Source organism: Astyanax mexicanus, chromosome 21 (assembly GCF_023375975.1).
Source record: "Astyanax mexicanus isolate ESR-SI-001 chromosome 21, AstMex3_surface, whole genome shotgun sequence".
Taxonomy (NCBI): domain Eukaryota; kingdom Metazoa; phylum Chordata; class Actinopteri; order Characiformes; family Acestrorhamphidae; genus Astyanax; species Astyanax mexicanus.
The window spans coordinates 30,125,279-30,146,857 of NC_064428.1; the positions used below are offsets into that span (position 1 = coordinate 30,125,279).

Here is a 21,579-nt window from a genome sequence, read left to right on the forward strand (position 1 = left end):
GACGTGCACGCGCAAAACAGAGGGGTAGGGGTAAGGGGTAGGGCCAAGGGGAGAAATGGGATTCACCCTGAGAAAACTATTCCACTTCTTACTTTTTCTTACTTTTAGAATCATATTCTGGTTTATTTAACACTTTTTCTATACAAAATAATTCAGAATGTATTCTTATAGAGCTTTAATATAGTCTTCAGTGTTAAATTTACAGTATAACAAATATAAAAAAGAAAGAAAACACATTAAAAGAGAAGGAGAGGTGTGTCCAAACTGACAGACTGGTACTGTATATAATTTATGGCTGCCACAAAACTGATAATCAACATTGTAGATGGTGGGCTGGTGCACAGGGTGGCTTCTCTTATGTTGGTGTGTTTTAATTTGGTTCAGGGAGACCTATAGGCATTATGGTCTGTGATATTTTAGTTCTGTTATTATTCCACTGCCACCTAGTGACGAGAGTTCATGTTTGCAAGTGAGTTTCATCTCAGATTATTTTATAATCATTTTGTCTGTGGGTGTGTGTGTAGGTGAGTTCGGGGAGGTGTGTGGAGGTCGTCTCCGAACTCCAGGAAAGAAGGAAATTCCCGTAGCAATAAAGACGCTGAAGGGCGGCTACACCGAGCGGCAGAGGCGGGACTTCCTGCGGGAGGCGAGCATCATGGGGCAGTTCGACAACCCCAACATCATCAGACTGGAGGGCGTGGTCACTAAGAGTAAGATTTTAAATATGAGTTTTTATAAATGAGTTATTTGAATGAGTTTATATTTTTCTTATTATTTCAAATTTTTAATTGTTTTATGTTTATTTATTTACGTATCTAGTTCGTTTTTTTATTTATTTATTTTTATTTCTATGTTCTTTGTGCGTTATTATTCATTTTTTATCATTTTACTATTATTATCTTTTTCTTCATTTTATATTTTATAATTTTTTTACTCTTTGTGTCAATTTTTATGGTCTTTTTAAAATGTCCTTTTTTTCTTTTTAATATATATTTTATTATTCTTTATTAAATGTCGATTTTCATTTATTTATTATTTTTACTATTTTGTTCCATATTATTTCTAGTTTCTTATTAAATGTTTTCAATCCTTTTTAAACTGTAAATGCTCGCCGGCATTGTGAATATAATATACAGCTCTGGAAAAAAATAAGAGATCACTTAAAATGAGTAAAAATAGGTTTCTTTGATTTTACCAAATTAAAAACCTCTGGAATAAAATCAAGAGGAAGATGGATGATCACAATCTATCAAACCAAACTGAACTGCTTGAATAAGACTGGTGGAGGAGAAGATGCCAAGATGCATGAAAACTGTGATTAAAATCCAGGGTTATGCTCTAAATGACGATATTTTTATTTGGAATTTGGGAGAAATGTTGTCTGTAGTTTATAGAATAAAAAAAAAAACAAAGTTTATTTTACTTAAACATATAACTATAAATAGCAAAATAAGAGAATATGATTCAGAAACTGAAGTGGTCTTTTAAATTTTCCCAGAGCTGCATATATGTATAACTGAATTTCTATTATTGCATACACTATTTGTCATGTTGCTCCTATAGAACTCAACAGCAAAACCTTATATCAGCCAGTGCATCTCCGTCCACTGCATGGATTTATGAAAATTAAAATGATTATTTATTGACATCCATTACTCTGTAGGTAGAAGTATGGATACTAGGGTTAAAATACTTCTGTAGAAGTATGTTTTGAAATATGAACTCAAGCTTTTTATTCTTTAAGTAAAAGAGTAAAAGTACTGGATTTTAAACTACTTAAAGTATAAAAGTAAAAATAATGTAAGGTAAAAAATACCATTAATTCAAGAGATCCATTAAATATAGAAATATATATAGAAATATAGTGCCTGTACAGTATATATCACATTGGATAAGTCACATACATGATCTGTATCATCTCTGATGAAGCCGAGCCCGGCGTTTTTTCCTGTTTTGCTGCAGAATCAAAGCCATGATCAGATGCTATTCTGAAGTTTTGTGATGCACACAATCAACACAAACACAGCAAACAGTCAGCAGCCTCAAATGCACTCCAGCATCTCCAGCATCTCTCTAAACTGTGTTCCGACTACAGCTACCTCTCTCTGAGTCCTTTATCTTTTCATTTTCATATCTGTCATCTCTGTTTTCTTATTCTCTCTCTCTCTCTCTGCAGCCCATCCTCAGCAGAGATTTGGCTAATCAGTCTAATAGCTCAGGCAGTTTGAAGGTAATTAGAGGAATCAGACGAGTGCATCAGAAAGAGAGGCTGAGAGGAGCTGTAGCAGGAGCTGTAGCAGTGAATATACAGGGTGAGGGGCATGTGATGCTGGGGCAGGTGAGGGTGAACTCAGGTGCACTGTGCAAGAAAGAGGGCGGGGCTACAGTCGGTGAGATAAGGAGAGACACGATTAGAGCGAGTTATCTGTCTGCTGCATCTGTGGAGAACAAATGGATTTAACTACAGACAGTGATTTCAGTTCAGAACAGAAAATAGCAGCAAGCCCACCTTTTCATAAATAAAAGCACAAACCCATTGACTGAAAAGTCACTTACATTATAAACCAATAGGAAAATGCCAAGGCTGGCTTGCTGCATCAAAATAACTCTGTTATGTCTGCGGTGATCAGTTTGTGCAGTATAGACACAGATATTTATAGGTTTATTATGTTTGAGTAAAATGAACATTGTTGTTTTATTCTATAAACTACAGACAACATTTCTCCCAAATTCCAAATAAAAATATTGTCATTAAGAGCATTTAATTGCAGAAAATGAGAAATGGCTGAAATAACAAAAAAGATGCAGAGCTTTCAGACCTCAAATAATGCAAAAAAAACAAACAAAAAAAAAAACAAGTTCATATTTATAAAGTTTTAAGAATTCAGAAATCAATATTTGGTGGAATAACCCTGGTGGTTTATAATCACAGTTTTCATGCATCTTGGCATCATGTTCTCCTCCACCAGTCTTACACACTGCTTTTGGATAACTTTATGCTGCTTTACTCCTGGTGCAGAAATTCAAGCAGTTCAGTTTGGTTTGATGGCTTGTGATCATCCATCTTCCTCTTGATTATATTCCAGAGTTTTTTTAATTTGGTAAAATCAAAGGAACTCATCGTTTTACAGAGCTGTAGATACACATATACATACCAAAGTTAGAATACCTATATTGTTTCTATTGCTTCTTACAAGCTGCAAACTGTTAACCAATGAATTGTTTGCTAGGAGTCCCCCATACTTTTTTCTTTTTTTATCACGCTTTTCTTCCCAATCCCCAATGATCAGCTGCACTTCCTCTATCACTAGTGATGCCTAGCACATGCCTCCTCCGATACATGTGAAGTCAGACTCCGCCTCCTTTTTTCATTACCAAGTAGCATCACAGTGCTCTTGGAGGAAAGCGCAGCGACTCGGTTCTGATACATCAGCTCACAGACGCCTTGTGCTGATCAACATCACCCTAGGAGTGATGAGGCAATAGAGAACTATCTACCCACCCAGAGAGAGCAAGGCAAATTGTGCTCTCTTAGGGCTCCGGCAACTGATGGCGAGCGGGATTCTAACTACCCCCTCTTTTTTTTTTTCAACAATATATATATATATATATATATATATATATATATATATATATATATATATATATATATATATATATATTTTTTTTTTTTTTTTTTTTTTTTTTACATTTTTTCCAGTTTATTTAATTTGTGATTTTTTAAAGGGTGTACTGCAACATTGTGTACACTGGATTTTTTACCATTCCCCATTATTGACTGGACCTAAAGAGCTGAAATGAGAAAAACAAAGAGGAAAAAAGGGGTGCATGTCTCTTTCCGTATCTTTTGCCGTTTTTTATGTTTGTGGCCTTTTTCATTTCACACAGTTTTACACCTGTATTTTACAGTATGTATTAATAAAGACTGCTGTCCTGTTTTTGTGTGCAGGTCGTCCAGTGATGATAGTGGTAGAGTACATGGAGAACGGATCCTTGGACTCGTTTCTGAGGGTGAGGTCTTCTTTAAACAGTAACTAACACACTTTGTGAACGCGAACAGTAACGCGACAGCTGTTTGGTTTGTTAGTAGTTAGCAATACAAGCACTCCTAATTCTTTTACGCCCATGGCATATGTCACAAAAATAAAAAATTATATATATAAAATTTATACTGAGTTAAGAAGACACTTCTGTATTGTAAACTACTCATGTAGTGACTGACAAATGTGACTGGGAAACTCTATTATACCACAACATACATCTCTGGACAAAATTAAGAGACCACTTCAGTTTTTAAATCAGTTTTTCAGATTTTGCTATTTATAGGTATATGAAGTTTGAGTAAAAATAATATTGTAGTTTAATGCTATAAACTACGGACAACAGCAAGTTATTATTCATAAAGTTTTAAGAGTTCAGAAATCAGTATTTGGTGGAATAACCCTGGGTTTTAATCACAGTTTTCATGCATCTTGGCATCATGTTCTCCTCCACCAGTCTTACACACTGCTTTTGGATATCTTAATGCCTTTACTCCTGGTGCAAAAATTCAAGCAGTTCAGTTTGGTTTGATGGCTTGATGATCATTCATCTTCCTCTTGATTATATTCCAGAGGTTTTAAATTTGGCAAAACCATAGAAACGCATCAATTTTAAGTGGTCTCTTATTTTTTTCAGAGCTTTATGTTACAAAAAAGGAATAGCACTAGACATGAGACCTACAATTGACTACTAAAGTGTTATTTTTAATTAGTTATGAAAATGGAGAATAAGTTGCCTCACTTCTTGTGAATTGATTTTTTAAGAGCAGAATATGAAAAAAAGGAGAATAAAGAAAGAGAAAAGTAGGAGAGCACTAATAGAATTACTGAATTGTACTTATTAAAACATACAGTATAAAACCCCACAGGCTTTTCTCAGTGTGCTTAGGACAAAATACACACAAACCCATTTAAGAAGAATTGTTTTTTATTATATCATGAGAGCTGCCAGCCCTGAACCACGTGTCTAAGCTGTGATTATGATGAGGCTTTTAATGATGAGGGAGTAGCAGAGCTGTGATACCCACCATATTTATACTGGAGGCCAGAATTTGTGCATAAAAATGGACAATTAGGAAGAAAAGGGGACAGATCCCTGGTAGCTAGACATTTCAACACAGTGGGCCATCATTTTAATTTGTTGCCAAGAGGTGGAGATCAGAAACAGTGTCTCCTGCAGAGAGAGGCTTTAAATGTTTTATTTTTTATTTTTTATTTTTTTTATAAAACACAATTTTAAATACAAAGATACCAGGAACAATACATGATTGAATATGATGAGGAATATCTTGGTCATACAGGGGCATCTAAAAACATTTGAATATAATTTAAAAGTTTGTTTATTTCAGTAATTCAGCCGCTTGATTCTTGATTCTCACTCTTAGCACTCTTAACTCTCTGCATTACTTTTTCTTTGGGGTTATTATGTGTGTGTGTGTGTGTGTGTGTGTCTTATGTGTGATTGTATGTAAACAGGATTTAGTTGTGGTGGTTCCCCTGGTGGAGCGTTATTCACCCTCTTGGTGTTGGGATGGATGGTGGTAAAGGGTCTCCACCCAAGAGCTATTGTGTTATGGAAGAACCATTTTTTTTGACAATTTTTTATGGTCCCTTTTGTTCTAAATAAAGCTTTTATAGGATGAAAAAGCAATTTATTCTGTGGTGTAGCTCACATTTTATAACACTATAGAGAGTGGGATCTAAAGAGTTCATTTAACACTGTCAAATATGCTGTGTATTATTTACTGTGGATGGGGGGATGCAAAGTTTTCACCATTTTATGTTGAGTAACCATTTTTCTAGAATTAATTCACAGTTTCTATGCACAGTTTTTAGAAGATTGTAGAATTCGAAGCCCATCTTTGCTTCTGAGAGACTCTGCCTTCCTAAAATATATATTTTATGCCTATGTTTTGCTGCTATCAGATTCTAAATGAGTTAATTTTTTTCATAACATGATAAAATGTCTCTTTTTCAACATCTCATATGGGTTTTGTGCTCTATTCTGAATAAAATATAAGTATATAATATCTGCAACTCAATTAATTCTGTATTTATATACATTCATTTATGTTTTACAGTGTCCTGACTGTGTTATACGGCGGTGATAAACACATTTAACACAACATTTATCAGTGCGTTACTTTATTCAGTGTAGTGTAGAGCATCTGTAATCTACCTGTGAAAGGATAAGGTCTCACTTGACTGAATATAGAGCTCTCTCTCTCTCTCCTCGCAGAAACACGACGGGCACTTCACCGTCATCCAGCTGGTTGGAATGCTGCGCGGCATTGCCTCCGGTATGATGTACCTGTCCGACATTGGCTACGTCCACCGCGACCTGGCAGCCCGGAACATTCTGGTGGATGACAACCTGGTGTGTAAGGTGTCGGACTTCGGCCTGTCCAGGGTGCTGGAGGACGACCCAGAGGCAGCCTACACCACCACGGTGAGACACACACACACACACACACACACACACGCACACACACACTCACACACATTTTCCTGCTCCGGAATTTCAATATACATCTGAGAAACCTCATAAGGCTCCTTACAGAGCGGCTGAACCCGCAGACATGGCCGTGATTGCCCCCGATAATGAAAGTATGATGTATTAAATGTATGACATTAAGGAATTGTGAATCACAGCTCATAGGAAAGGAAAGTGGTCTGATCTTCTCTTAGTGTTTGCATTAACATGCAGTTACACATCCAGATTTATCTACCTACCTACCTACATGTCTATCTACCAAAATACAGGATTTTCAAAACTTTCCACAGCACTTTTTTAACCTCTTAACAGGCCAGGATTTTTGTCAATTATTGACATTAATTTGACATTACACCCCTAAATCTTAAGGATTTCTATTTGAGCATTACATAAAAAGCTTTTATGTTTGATAAGGAACACTACTGAAAATCATAATTATAATTGTAATAGAAAGTATAGAAAATGAGTCAAGTAAAACTGCAACTGTCAAAATATAATAAAAAAAATCATAAAATTGTCTCTTTCCTGAACTTCATTTGAAATCAATACAAATCCTGAATACAAATCAAACAGTTTATGTCCATCAAACCTTTTGTTTCATTATGTTTGTCTAGTTTTACATCTATTTTTAAACATGCATAATTTGGGTTGATTCCTGTCACTGATCTGGAATTATCAGTGTTAACAGATTTTTTTAAGTTAGTTTGAAGTTATGTGGTTTTACTGCGCAAACGAACTCTGGAGCGGTTCACTTGTAGTGAGATGGTAATCTGGTCTCGATCTGACCCAGCTATCAAATATACTTCTGTATAAGGAGCAGTTTAGTCTAAGACTGTATATTAAACAGATAATATACTGCTACGAACAAACGCTGTCTCTGCTGCTGCTCCATGCTGTTTACATATGCAGTGTGTGCTGCGTTTACTGCTCACTGTCACGCCCTCGCTATGTTTCCCTGTGTTTTCCCGTCTCCTAGAGTGTTTCCCCAGTTTTTTTCTATCACGTGTGTCTAATTTGTAGCTCCGCCCCTTCCCCAGGTGTTCAGTGTTTCATGTTACTATATATAGGTTCCCTTAGTCTATGTTTGCTGTCGGTGTTTGCACCTTCCCACGTTGTCTGTCTCGCCACGTCATAGCTATTGTTTTGCCACGTTTCGTTATTGCTCTTCTCTACGTTTCTAGTTGTTTGCTTAGTTTTTATTATTTGTTTATATCTCTTGTTTGTTCCTATTCCTTGTTTTGTACATATTCACGTATTTATCCTTGTATATATTCCCTAGCCCTGTTTAGTCACTTTCGGTTTAGCTTAGCTCTTTGTTGGTTTTCCCTGTTTGTTTATGTACTTATCTATATTCTTTATTCCCCTGTTTTTTTGTTTGTTTATTTGTTATTTATTAAAGTCTTGTTCTTACCCGCATATAAGTCCGCTTCCCCGTCTGCTCCCGTTTGTTACACTCACAGCCATGCAACTTTGTTTACTACTTGTACATCTGTGCTGCATGTCTTATTGAAAACACTGTGTTTAAAAATATGCACCGTTTCTGCGTTTAAGCGATTCAGCGTTCTGTGTTAAAGCAGCTGCACACTGCACAGATATACACACTGGAACACAGTATCTACTCACTATATTTACTTTTTTGCTCCCATACCAGTCAGCTCTGACCAATCAGAGGAGACATTGTGCTTGGGTGTGTTTAGGTTAATGCCTGTGTGAAAACAAACCAAACAGAGGGAGAAACACTCCAAGTGAACAAACTCATTAACTGAACCAGAACATAGAAACCAACTACAGTGATTGAACCAGGAGAAGTTAAACATCTGGGTTGAATACGTCACATCACACAGCAAATGGGCACTAAATAGGACTCGTTTGAGATTTGGAAAGCTTTGCTGGGTCCCAGAAACAACACATGTACAAACCCACTCAGAACCTGTTCCCACATGGACCCAGCTTTCCCACATTCCACCCATATGAACCCCATGTGTGAAAGCTGGCTGGGGAATAATATCTCTTTCCTCCTCCTTGGACAGATTTTGTTGTTTTCTTCTTTTGCTGGGGAGGCAAAGTACACACCTACGTTCCTCTGCCTGCATTCTGACTCACCGCTCACTCTTTCTGCCTCTGGTACGCTGGAGAAAAAGCTGAATTTTAAAGTCTTCATGGATGTGATGTCAAGCATAGCAAACCATTAGGGCTAACTCCAGCCCTTTCTCTTAGCAAAAAAGCAATGCACTGAATGTGTACATCATTGAATATATATCTCATGAATAAAATATATTATTTTATCAGCAGTTTTTACTGTTTTTACTGTTCTTACTGTACTTTTACTTTTGGCAGGATTTGTGTCGTGATGTGGAAAAAATCATGCAGCTGTTTTTATTTTTTTTATTTTTATTTCTTTCTCAGGGAGGGAAGATCCCCATCCGTTGGACGGCTCCGGAGGCCATCCAGTACAGAAAGTTCTCCTCAGCCAGCGACGTCTGGAGTTACGGCATCGTCATGTGGGAAGTGATGTCATACGGGGAGCGCCCCTACTGGGAAATGTCCAATCAGGATGTGAGCTGAGCCACATTTTTATGCCTATTGATTTAGCTATTATTACCTACATTATTATATATATTATATATATATTTTTTCACCTGGTGTAAGAAAGAAATTGATTCCTGTTCCTGATTTCATTTCTCTTTTATTAGTTTTGGGATTTTTTTTTACATTTATTTTATTATTATATTATTTTACTATCCTATTTACAAAAAAAGTTGGGAGGCCATTAAATCAGAAGGGAATGTGCCATAATAATTGTTTTGGATACATCAAATATTAGTTATTAGCACTGTTTCTATTGCGTCGAGAAAGAATCCATTCCACTTGATTGATAGGGGAATACACATACTGAAATAAAGTCCACTCCAGATTTTTTCAGGTTGCACGCAAGTGAAGTGAATGGTATTAGAATTTGGAGGAGGTACCGTCAGGCCACGTTAAATTAATGTTCAACTAAATAATGAATTGTTAGGAGTAAGCTTTGCTGCTGAGTGGTCCAGCGGTCTAAAACGCTCTTAAAAGCCACCATTCGAAATGCTGGTTCGAATCCCGATCATGCAGCTTGCCATTAGCTGTTGGAGCCCTGAGAGAGCACAATTGGCCTTGCTCTCTCTGGGTGGGTAGATGGCGCTCTACCTCCTTATCACTCCTAGGGTGATGTCGATCAGCACAAGGGGTCTGTGAGCTGATGTATCAGAACAGAGTCGCTGCGCTTTCCTCCAAGTGTGCTGGTGCATCAGCAGCAGTTTGAAAAGAGGTGGAGTCTGTATTTCACACGTATTGGAGGAGGCATGTGCTAGTCTTCACCCTCCTTGTGTTGTGGCATCTCTAGTGATAGGGGAAACACAGCTGTGTAGCAGCTGAATGGGTGGGACAATTGGCCCTAGCTTAATTGGAAAAAAAAAGACCAATTAAAATAACTGCTTTTTAAATTCACTGTTTTAATACTCTATGTTTTAATGTCTCTCCTCAGGTGATCCTCTCCATTGAGGAGGGCTACCGGCTTCCCGCCCCAATGGGCTGCCCCGTGGCTCTGCACCAGCTGATGCTGCACTGCTGGCAGAAGGAACGCAGCCAGAGGCCACGCTTTCACGACGTGGTCACGTTTCTGGACAAGCTGATCCGCAACCCCAGCAGCCTGCTGACACTGGTGGAGGACGTGCACAGGTAGAGCTCCGCCCACTGCCGTTAGACCTGCTTTATACTTACCTTAAATAAAGCACAGATTACATTGCACAACTTCTACATGAATTCCAGCCATAATTCTGCCCTACAGCACTGAATGTGTACAGTATGAATCTATAGAACTGTAAAAACAGCTTGAATTGCCCTTCAGATTCCTTTATTTCTGTTTATAAGGGTAAATCTACAGTTACAGTATATATAGGAGTTTTGTAATTTCACAGAAGTTGATATAGAAGGACATTTGAAGGACATTTAAGTGTATGACTGCTGTATGAAGAGACCACTTAAAAATGATGAGTTTCTTTGATTTTACCAAATTGAAAACCTCTGGAATATAATCAAGAGGAAGATGGATGATCACAAGCCATCAAACCAAACTGAACTGCTTGAATCTTTGCACCAGGAGTGAGCAGCATAAAGTTATCCAAAAGCAGTGTGTATGACTGGTGGAGGAGAACATGATGCCAAGATGCATGAAAACTGTGATTAAAAATCAGGGTTATTCCACCAAATATTGATTTCTGAACTCTTAAAACTTTATAAATTGTTTTCTTTGCTTTATGAATTTGGGAGAGATGTTGTCTGTAGTTTATAGAATAAAACAACAATGTTCATTTTACTCAAACATAAACCTATAAATATCAAAATCAGAGAAACTGATTCAGAAACTGAAGTGGTCTCTTAATTATTTCCAGAGCTGTATACATTGCTCTTATTGTTTAGATGAAAATCAATGGCACATAAAAGGCTATTTTACATTTTTCTGACAGAATCAAATATCTGTCTACTGAGATTCACTCTGACAGCTTCTATATGTAAAGCTGTACTATCTCAATTATCCCATTTTGAAAACTGCATCAAAATAGTAATACAATTAACCAAATTAATTTGATTTACTGTACCTCCCAGTCCTAATATACAGCTTATTAAACACGTGAACCTTGGTTCAGACTCTGGTCTGGACTTTTAAGCGTGAAAATATCCTAAGAAATGTAAAACCAAATATTATGAAGTACTACAGCAAAAAGATTAGTAGGGAAGAAAACTACCCACTATTATTATCTATCATGATTAATTGAAACGTTGTTATATTTGTCTTGTGTGAGGTTTGTACCTCACTGTGCTCTCTCTGATCTCTTCCCTGCTGCTTAATTGAAATGCTGTGATATTTGTCTTCTCCGTGTGCGCACAGTTTACCAGAATCTCCAGAAGACATGCCTGATTACCCTCTCTTCATCTCCATCGGTGACTGGCTTGACTCCATTAAAATGAGTCAGTACAAGAACAACTTCATAGCAGCAGGGTACACCACCCTGGACTCCATCTCCAGCATGAGTATTGAGTGAGTGACACACTGAAAGATTTAAATCTACATTTTATCTACTAACAACTTCAATTCTACATAAGTTATGTCCTCAAAGCTACTAATGTGCTACTTTTAATTATTATTTTAATTATTAATTTAATTATAATTTTGAAAAATTATTTATGTCACCAAGTTTGACCCCAACTTCCGCTGTAATCTGCCCATCCCCCTCCCAATGTGCAGATTTTTTTTCTTGTGGTAAGAATATGATCTGGTCTCGATTTGACCCAGCTACCAAATATACTGCTTTTTGTTTGAGCTAAACTGCTGATAAGGTGCAGTTTAATCTCATATATTAGCCAGACAATATACTGGTATGAACAAACTGTGATGGGCAGTGATGCCGCGGGCTGCCAGTAGAGGGGCCTGGTAGACATAGGGGAGGAAATGGTAGAGGGGGATCCCAAATCCCCAACTCCCAGAATCCCCAGCGGTGATTAGTGTCAACCAGCTGCACCTGTGCAGTACCCTATATAAACCTCAGTGAAACCAGACCTCACTGTTGCACCTTCACAGAGGGGTGACCGGTACTAGAGGGGAAACTAAAGTAAATTAAAAGAAAAGAAAAGAAAAGAAAAGGTGATCTCAAAAAAGGAAAGTGATCTGAAAAGTAAGCCACACGAAAATAAAATAAAAAAAATAAATAAATAAAAGAAAAGGTGATCTCAAAAAAGGAAAGTGATCTGAAAAGTAAGCCACACGAAAATAAAATAAAAAAAATAAATAAATAAAAGAAAAGGTGATCTCAAAAGAAAGCCACACAAAAAGAATAGGAAAAAAAAAGAAAAGCGAAAGGTGGTCTCAAAAGAAAGAATGGGTCTGAAAAGAAAGCCACACAGAAAGAAAATAAAAGAAAAGAAAAGAAAATATATTTAAAGAGAGCACAAAGAGAGGACTGAGCAGTGCTCAGCCAGTTTTAAGTTTGGTTGTGTTTTAGTTTGGTTTAATTGAAGTTTAAAGCTGTCTTTTGTTGGTACAAGCCATTTCGTGGCATTTCCTTTTTCTGTTTCCCGCCTTTTTTCCCACATCTCTTGTGGGTTTTTTTCTCACCCATTCTCCAGTCTCTTAAGCACAACACATTTAAAATTACTATCCCAAAACCATAACTAGAACTAAATAATACATAATAAAACTATATCCTTATAAGTATATAAATATATATAAATATATATATATCCATTATATATTCATATCTGCTCTGCACTTGGATCCCACACCTACCCCAACCGTAACACAAACGCTGTCTCTGCTGCTGCTCCATGCTGTTTACACACTGAGCGCTGTACGTGCAGCGTTCACTGCTCGCAGCAGCGATACTCTGTTTACTACATCTGTTCCACACGTCCCTCGCATTAAAAACAGTGTGTTTAAAAGCACAGCACCAAAATTGTCAGTGTTCTGTACTAAAGCAGATTCAGCTGCACAGATATAAACGCTGAAACACAGAATCTTCTCGCTATTTACTCTCTTTACTTTTTTCGCACTATAAGACATACCTAAATCCAGTTAGCTGCTAATGCTAATGCTCCAGCCTTAGTGCTTGAGAAATTTGTGAATCTAAGCTTACTGTACATAAACAGATACGCTTTACTCATCTAAATAAATCGTTTTCAGGAGAAAAATCTGTGTAGATTAACAGCCGGTGCTCGTTTAAAAGAAATTAAAAGAAAGTGTTTTTTTTTTTTTTTAAAGAATTACAGTTTTGTTTATTTAGCTTAGCTTTACTTAACTTAGTTAACTACCCCACCACCACCACCTTGTGGCGAGGCCTGCTGAATTAGAAGAGAAACATGGCAACACCCCTGTTCCTTACTAGTGTTGCATTAAAAATCTCATCTCATTGTCAACCGCTTAATCCGTGAAGGGTCGCGGGGGGGGGGGGGGCTGGAGCCTATCCCAGCAGGCATCGGGCGGAAGGCAGGATACACCCTGGACAGGCCGCCAATCCATCGCAGGTGTTGCATTAAAAATGTGCCTTATAATCCAGTGCACCTTGTGTATGAAAATAGACCAGAAAATATACGTTTACTGATAGTGTGCCTTATAGTGAGAAAAATGAAAAATACGATGATATTTAAAACGCTTTTTAATCATGTTTTTAAATTGTTTAGGGATGGTTTATGAAATAAAAAAGGTCAATATAAAATCTAAAATATATTACATTTTCCAATGCAGATTCCAATGCAATGGCAATAATAAAAAAAGATTAATTATTTTAGTTAATTTGATTTATTTGCTATATAGATTTTATAGTATAATATTAGTCTTCTCTAATTGTTTGTGCATTGCAGACAGAAAACAGCATTCTTACTTTTTTTTCCATCACTGGAGATCTAAAATGGCTAAAAAGTTTATAATCACGGCTCTCAAGTTTTGAAGTTTGGTGGGAGTAAGACTAGCCGGTGGGGGGGAGGGTGAGATGGGGTTAAGGGTTGCTGATGGTGGTGGGTGTGCGCAGTTTTTTGCAGCTGTTCTGGCTGAAACTCCACCCTCTTTGACTAGGTCTGCCTAACAACAGAGCGATCTATATTCTGATTGGCTCAACGAGAGTACATTATAATATACAGCCGATGGATTGGCAAGCGTGAGAAATACCATGTGTGGCGTGTGAACTCGCAGAGGTGCGTGTGTCACATGCTCAAAGCGTGAGACTTGAGAACACTGTTTATAATGCTAAGATGATTTTGGGAACCTGGGCCCTGTTTTTTGTGACACTCTTCCTAACCTGCTTTTATTCCCTCTGTTTTCTCTTCAGTGATGTCAGGAGGATCGGTGTGTCTCTGATTGGCCACCAGAGGAGGATAGTGAGCAGCATACAGACGCTACGACTGCAGCTCCTCCACATTCAACAGAGTGGCTTCCATGTATGAGACGGACCAGCGAACACTCACACACACACACTCACACACACACACACACACTCTGCAATACATGCACATTTATATACATATATACATATATACACACACACACACACACACACACAGACATTCATAAATCTACACATGTACACATCTACACACACACAGTAGTCAGGCCTGATCTGTCTTACCAACCGCACTCAGAGAACTGCAATGCTTTGGCTTTCTCTCCAGACTCCTCCTCAGCTGGCCTTTCAGAACTTCCAATAAACTGCTGAAAGAGAAAAGAAGAAGGGCCTCTCTGAGAGACTCTGAATGTCGTTGGTTGTTCGTCTCCAGGCTGAAGGGAAGCAAGCAGAAGATGGACAGCCAATCAGGGTACAGCGAGAGCGCGGCACGGCTCTGTCGTGTCCCGGCGATGTCACGTCCGCCAGTCCTCCCGCGACTGGCCGGATTCACCGTCAGACGAGAACTTTTAATAGTTATATTTGCTATTTTAATGTAACGCGTATGTGTCTTAAAGAGATATTTATTCGTTTATTCATCATGCTACTTCCCGGAGCCTCTGGGAAACGAGAGAGACTGTTGAATGTCAGTGGATTTCTATGGCTATTAACCCATTATTTATCACATCAGATATTTATGCTGGTATTTCTATGTAGGTGTACGTGGTTCTTTTTCCGTTTGTTCGTTCGTTTGTTTAGATTATTATTTTTTTTACTTATTTATCGTTTCTCCTCAGCAATATGTGCGGTCTTTTCAGAGCGTCGAGAAAAGAGCGAGCCGAGATCTGGAGCAGAAAGCAGTATCTCACTCTGTTAGAGAGAAAAAAAAAACGGGGAAAAAAGATGATAAAAAAAAACACTCAGATCAAAAACCATAGACCTCCTCAGGCAGTCAAGCTCAAGCTATGCCATACAAGAACGATCTTTGACCTTTTAGAAGACTGAAAGCCATGGCCTCGCCTCGCCTCGTGCTCCTGCGTCAGGCCTGACACGTCAATACTCCAGAATTGTACACGCTGTACACACTTCGACTCTCCAGACTCCGACATGTTCTGCTGGGATGCACAAGAGTTTTAGAGTCGTTTGCTGAATTTTGTCGCTTGTGTGAGACACAGAAGATTGTTACCTTCTTAACTTAACTCCTTCTTAACCCATTCATGTCCTGAAAAACGGAAAAAATTACATTTTTCTTAGTCTATATCGTCGCTGTCCAATGCAAAACATAATAATAAAATTATTATGCATTAAGCAACACTAGTAAGAATGCCTACACTGAAGTGACCAAGGGTGTCGCCATGTTTCCCTTCTAATGGAGAAACTGGGAGAGGCACCTGGATATTAATCTACACAGATTTCTCTCCTAAAAAACATTTATTTGGTTAAGTAAAGTGCTTCCGTTTATTTACAGTAAGCTTAGATTCCCAATATTTTTTGTCCAAGGTTGAGTTTTCAGTAAAGTTTCTCCAGCACTAAGGCTGGAGGCAGCAGCATTAGCATTAGGCGCTAACTGTAGCACTAGCGGGACGCAAATGCAGTCCGATAGCACTAGACTAAGGAACCCTGAGTGTTTCGGTAACCCAGGGTGGTATCAGCTAGCGGTTCGTCCCACATAGCTGGTTTTATCACGTCAACCATGCAGACTACAGTTCAATATACTCACCTCTGAACGGCAAAAGAGCTAGCGCGGCTAATGCTAATACTGCTGCACCCAGCCTTAGTGCTGGAGAAACTTCACTGAAATTCACTCTTATAACACTGTACTTCAGCGGAGTGGTTTTACTGCTCCTTAATACCTGACTGGTAGAATTATACATAAGGAGCAATGGATTATAAAAGCAAAGTTAAAGGATTTTAACTTTGCCTTCTAGTCCGAAAAATATGGTACATTAAAATCATAACATTTTTAGAAATAAATATTTAGAGATTTAATTTATTAAATCGTTCTCTCAGTTCAATAATTTGTTCCATGAAATTGAATAGATGGTTATACTGGGGGAACTACTGTCTAAACGGAAGGACTGATTTATTTAAATGAGGTAACAGATGGGAAAAAAAATTAAATGTAAGTATGTTAACTTAAATTAAAGAAATGAGTTATTAAACTAATGGAACAGGTTGTTAATTTGAGGGAACACATTGATAAAATGAGTAAACTAGTTATATTGACAATGTAAAAAGAGTTTATTTCATTTAGGTCATTTTGGAGAATTTCTATTGGTCCATTCATTAAGAAATGTGTACAGGACGGGTTGTGTGTTCAAACTATGTAGTAAACTAACAAAAAAAAAAAAAAAAAAACTGAGATACTTGTTTTTATTTGGACAGCGACGATACATTATTTAGTACAGAAACAACAAACAACAAAAAAAAACAATATTTAACAAGTCATTATTACGAGATCTTATGTCGTAATTATGGAATACAGCTCTTAATTATGATACAGTATCTTGTTTTAATGCCATATTATCTGATAGAGACAACATTTGTTGTAATTATGACAAAAACCTAATAACCTGTGTGTATTTATAATGAGATATCTTTAATGTTATCATATTATGTTGCAATTTTATCAGAACCTCCTATAATAAGCAGATACATTCTCATAACTTTAAATAAAACATAAAATATCATTTTTATGCTACAATATCTCATTTCAACATAAGCTCTTGTAATAATGACTAAAACTAAAATTCATTTGATCCAACCACATATGATAGCTCAAAATGTAAAATGTCATGTAATTTATTAAACAAAGGGTAATTTTACCTCTTTATCCATATATTCAAACATAATCATACACATGTCCATTCATTTAAAATCAGAATCAGATCTGAGCGTAGTTTCTGGACATGAATGGGTTAAATCTAATGCCCTGGTTGAATGTAGGGTGCTGTGTAGCAGAGAGAGAAAAACCCTAGATATCCCTCTCTCATCTCACGTACATAAACACACACCTTCCAGGTTAGCGTGCTTAATTACAATAAACCAGTATGATGCTCTCCGTTGCTTTCTTAAAGGGCCCATATCGTTAAAACTGAACCTTACCTTACTTTTCTTTATAATTTATTTAATTATCATTTATTTATTTATTTATCATAATATGCAAACACTGGTACTGTTCTGAAGCTTACAGTTCACTCCCCAGTCCATTTAGTACATCCTTACATACAGTATATTCATATTAAGCTGTAAAAACAGCCTGTTTTTGAGTTAATTAGGATTTTGATGTCACGACCGCTTCCAAAAAAACATATTCACATGAAGTCGTGTGTGAATGTTTACTCAGCCTACAGCAGTTTAGCTCCATCCGTTTTTAAAATGCTTCCAATCAGAGCAAGATTTCGTCTACATCTACATACAATCGTCGTCCGAAAAAAAAAATGGTTGCAAAAATACTGTTATAGTTGCACCCAGAAAGATGTGTGATACTGCAATGCCATTTATTGGAAATATCAATAAAAGTTGGCTCCGAGTGGTCCAATGGACTGTTCATGCTTCTTGGCATCAGCAGCCGGAGTCTGAGCGAGAGCACAATTGGCCATGCTGTTCTCTCTGGGTGAGTACAGTAGATGGTGCTCTCTCCCTTCATCACTTCCAAGGTGATGTCGGTCAGCACAGACGTCTGTTAGCTGATGTGTTAGAGCTGGGTCGCTGTGCTTTCCTCCAAACGAGCTGGATACCCAGTGACGCTTCATCAGCAGCCGATTAAAAAGAGGCGGTGGCCGATTTCATATGTATCGGAGGAGGCTTGTGCCAGTCTTTAACCTCTTAGTGTTGGTGCATAACTAGTGTATAGCTAAAATGGGGTGATAAAAAGTGTGATAAAAAAAATGTAGATATACAACTCTGAAAAAAAAAAAAGAGACCATTTAAAAATGATGAGTTTCTTTGATTTTACCAAATTGAAAACCTCTGGAATACCATATAATCAAGAGGAAGTTAGATGATCACAAGCCATCAAACCAAGCTGAACTGCTTGCATTTTTGCTCCAGGAGTAAAAGCATAAAGTTATCCAAAAGCAGTGTGTAAGACTGGTGGAGGAGAACATGATGCCAAGATGTATGAAAACTGTGATTAAAAACCAGGGTTATTCCACCAAATATTGATTTCTGAACTCTTAAAACTGTGTGAACTCTTAAGCGGTCTAAAATAATGTTCCAGGAACGTTTTGAAAATGTGACATAATAATGGTTTGCATCACAACATAATTAGAATGTTTCTTATATAATGTAGAAGTAATAGATGCATACAGACATCGTGGAAACGTTACAGGTTACAATCCCAAAACTAAACATTAAAACTTTGACATGAGTTGCAGCAAAGTTACCAGAACATTTGAAAACATTAAAGAAAAATGTTCTTAGAACATTATCAAGAAAACTTGACAGATTGAACGTTCTTAGAGCGTTAACATTCATTAAATGTTCTACTAATCAAAAAGTTTAAGTGCATTCAAAGCAAGTGAATGCGTTCAGAAAAGGTAGGGCTGCTGATTTCAGGACCTTGTTAATGTAAAGTTGGCCTGTAAAATTGCCTGTAATGAAAATCAGAGGTGATCTGGCATCATAAATTACAGTCCATGACAGTCTGGCACAGCTACCCACCAAGTTTCGTTTCTGTCAGTTGATTCCTTCTGGGTGCAACTATATGATATTCTTCACTATTTGTCTTAAAGGCACAGAAATAAAGAGAGAATGAAATGTGATCATGTAAAAAATGTTTGTCTGCTTTTAGCATAAAAAATAGAGAAACTTATAGAATATGGGCCCTTTAACATGTAGCACACACACAGTAACTGTACACACACACACACACACACACACAGCTATAGATATATATATACAGTAACCTGTCACATGCAGAGTCTGCACTCCTCAGACGTCTGGCTGGTGACTCCGCGTAGCTGAACATGTGTTCAGGACGGGGAGCGCAGTCAGCGCAGACGGCTGCTGCACACACAGCCAGACTGAAGCAGACAGCAGCAGTTGGAACTCCAGCAGACGAGAGGGAAAACTGGTTAATCAGGTCAATACACACTATAATGTATAGTGAATAGTAATCTAATTGTATATTATTTTTTATAATTTATAATGGCTTTAAAAAGAGGTAAAGTGGATTAGGCTGGGTGTTTGTAAAAAATAAAAGATAATGGATGCCCTGTGTCTCCTGTGCTTTTTAAACCACCAACCTGTACACTGTTATCCTGGATGAGTTGAATTTACTTTATTTTGTTGCGTTAAATAGTTTTAAGTAAATTAAATAGCTTATTATGCCTGAATTGACCTATACGGAAAAACACCATGGAAAAACAAGGACAAATAGCTATTTTATTAAACGCGAGGAGATGAAACTCAGAGATGTGCGTCCGGACAGGACTAAAATTACTTGAGGACCACAGAGTTCAGAGAAAAACTGTAGGTAATTCAGCCTGTAATTTTTTTTCAGAGGACGTCTGAGAAAAAAACACATACATGGTTGTTCCGGACGGGAATAAAATCACAGAGGACCCCAATGAATTACCCCAGAAACCCCTGAGAAACTAATCCTATCCATATTGGGCTTTAGTCTACCACATAAATTGAGAGAATCAAAATAGATTTATTTAGTATATATATATTTTTTAATACTATAGAGTGAAATGTTCTAAAAGCCTATAGCATTAAGGCCAGAGGGGATTGACTACACACTGATGGTGAGTGGCAGAAACTGATGTGCGGGCATCCAATATGCAAATAGACTTTGCCAGAAACCAATAGAAAAGTGGTCAATGGCAACTTAAACATCTCTGATTGAAAACACAGTGGTGTGAAAAAGTGGGGTTTTTTTTGCATTTTTGTCACTCATAAGTAAACATTTTTTTTATATAAAGGATTTTTTTATCAAGGGGGAAAGAAATGCAAACCTACATGTCCCTGTGTAAAAAAGTGTTTGCCCCCCACACCCCGCCCCAGTTAAAACATAACTGAGTTGAATTTCTCTAACCACACCCGGGCCTGATTACTGAATTGTTACTATCCAAAGGAATTTAGGAACAAATGAGACAGTATGTAATTGACATCTATCAGTCTATCAAGAAGGTAAAAAAAAAGAAAAGCCCTTTTTAAAGTTTTGGGACTCACAGTGAGAAGTATTATCCACAAATGGCGAAAACATGAAACAGTGGTGAACCCTCCCAGGAGTTGCCGGCCAACCACTGTGGAGCGTCATATTCAAAGTCCTGACCTGAATCCTATTGAGATGTTGTGGCATGATCTTAAAAATGTGGTTAAATTTCATACAAACACTGTGTATAACAACACACTGTTACTCTATACAAGATTTACTCTGAATGAGCACATTATTACACATATAAAGAATAATATATTCATAAATAATCTTCACTTTAAAGTACTTTAGTACATTTTATACAGATTTCTGTACAAAAATATGTTTTTTTGTTTTTTTTGCTGGTAAAAAAGATTAAATAGCACAAAGGGTTTCTAATTAATAGTTAATAGGTTTGATATTTTCTTGCATAAAAAAGCAAATGTATAAATTTATAAACATGTCCAATATTGATTATAAACATTTTTCTCATTTATTGGATATGTTAAATGTATACACTGTATAAATGTATCCAGTGTATAAATTGTAACATGTCCAATATTTTTTTTATATGTATACATAAACAATATCTATAGCCACGAACACTTGATCCAATAATCAAACTCTCTTAATTTAATAATTTGTTTTCTCAAATTATGTTTTAGTATTCCCCAAAGAGAAGGACTGATTTATTTAACTAAAGGAACAGATGGATAAGGCAATGAGAAAACGTTTATTAAACTTAACCAGTTTGTTAAATTAAGGAACAAAGTTATTCAACTGACAGGATGGGTTGTTAAATTGAGGGAACACGTTGTTAAAATGAGTAAACTAGTTATTAAATTGAAGGAATGGATTTTTAAATCGTGGGAACTTACTGAGAATTTATTACATCCACTAAACTGCATAAAGCCAGTTCTCTGTGAGACCTGTGTGGTAGTAGCGCCCCCTGCTGGACACACCTCACACTTTCCACACTTCCCATTACTTTTGTCCTCA

The 21,579-nt window shown here is 37.1% G+C and overlaps 1 protein-coding gene across 1 annotated transcript in view; it reads left to right on the forward strand.

Annotated features, from left to right (window-relative positions):
* The window catches only part of epha6 (eph receptor A6), a 264,591-nt gene extending 247,798 nt beyond the window's left edge, over nucleotides 1–16,793 (forward strand). The window contains exons 11-18 of the mRNA XM_022674654.2: nucleotides 525–710; nucleotides 3,950–4,011; nucleotides 6,280–6,489; nucleotides 8,941–9,090; nucleotides 10,052–10,245; nucleotides 11,456–11,605; nucleotides 14,385–14,493; nucleotides 14,725–16,793. Of these exons, the coding sequence (XP_022530375.1) occupies nucleotides 525–710; nucleotides 3,950–4,011; nucleotides 6,280–6,489; nucleotides 8,941–9,090; nucleotides 10,052–10,245; nucleotides 11,456–11,605; nucleotides 14,385–14,493; nucleotides 14,725–14,760 (1,097 nt within the window). The 3' untranslated portion in view covers nucleotides 14,761–16,793. The remainder of the gene's footprint in view (nucleotides 1–524; nucleotides 711–3,949; nucleotides 4,012–6,279; nucleotides 6,490–8,940; nucleotides 9,091–10,051; nucleotides 10,246–11,455; nucleotides 11,606–14,384; nucleotides 14,494–14,724) is intronic.
* The last annotated feature ends 4,786 nt before the right edge of the window (nucleotides 16,794–21,579 follow it).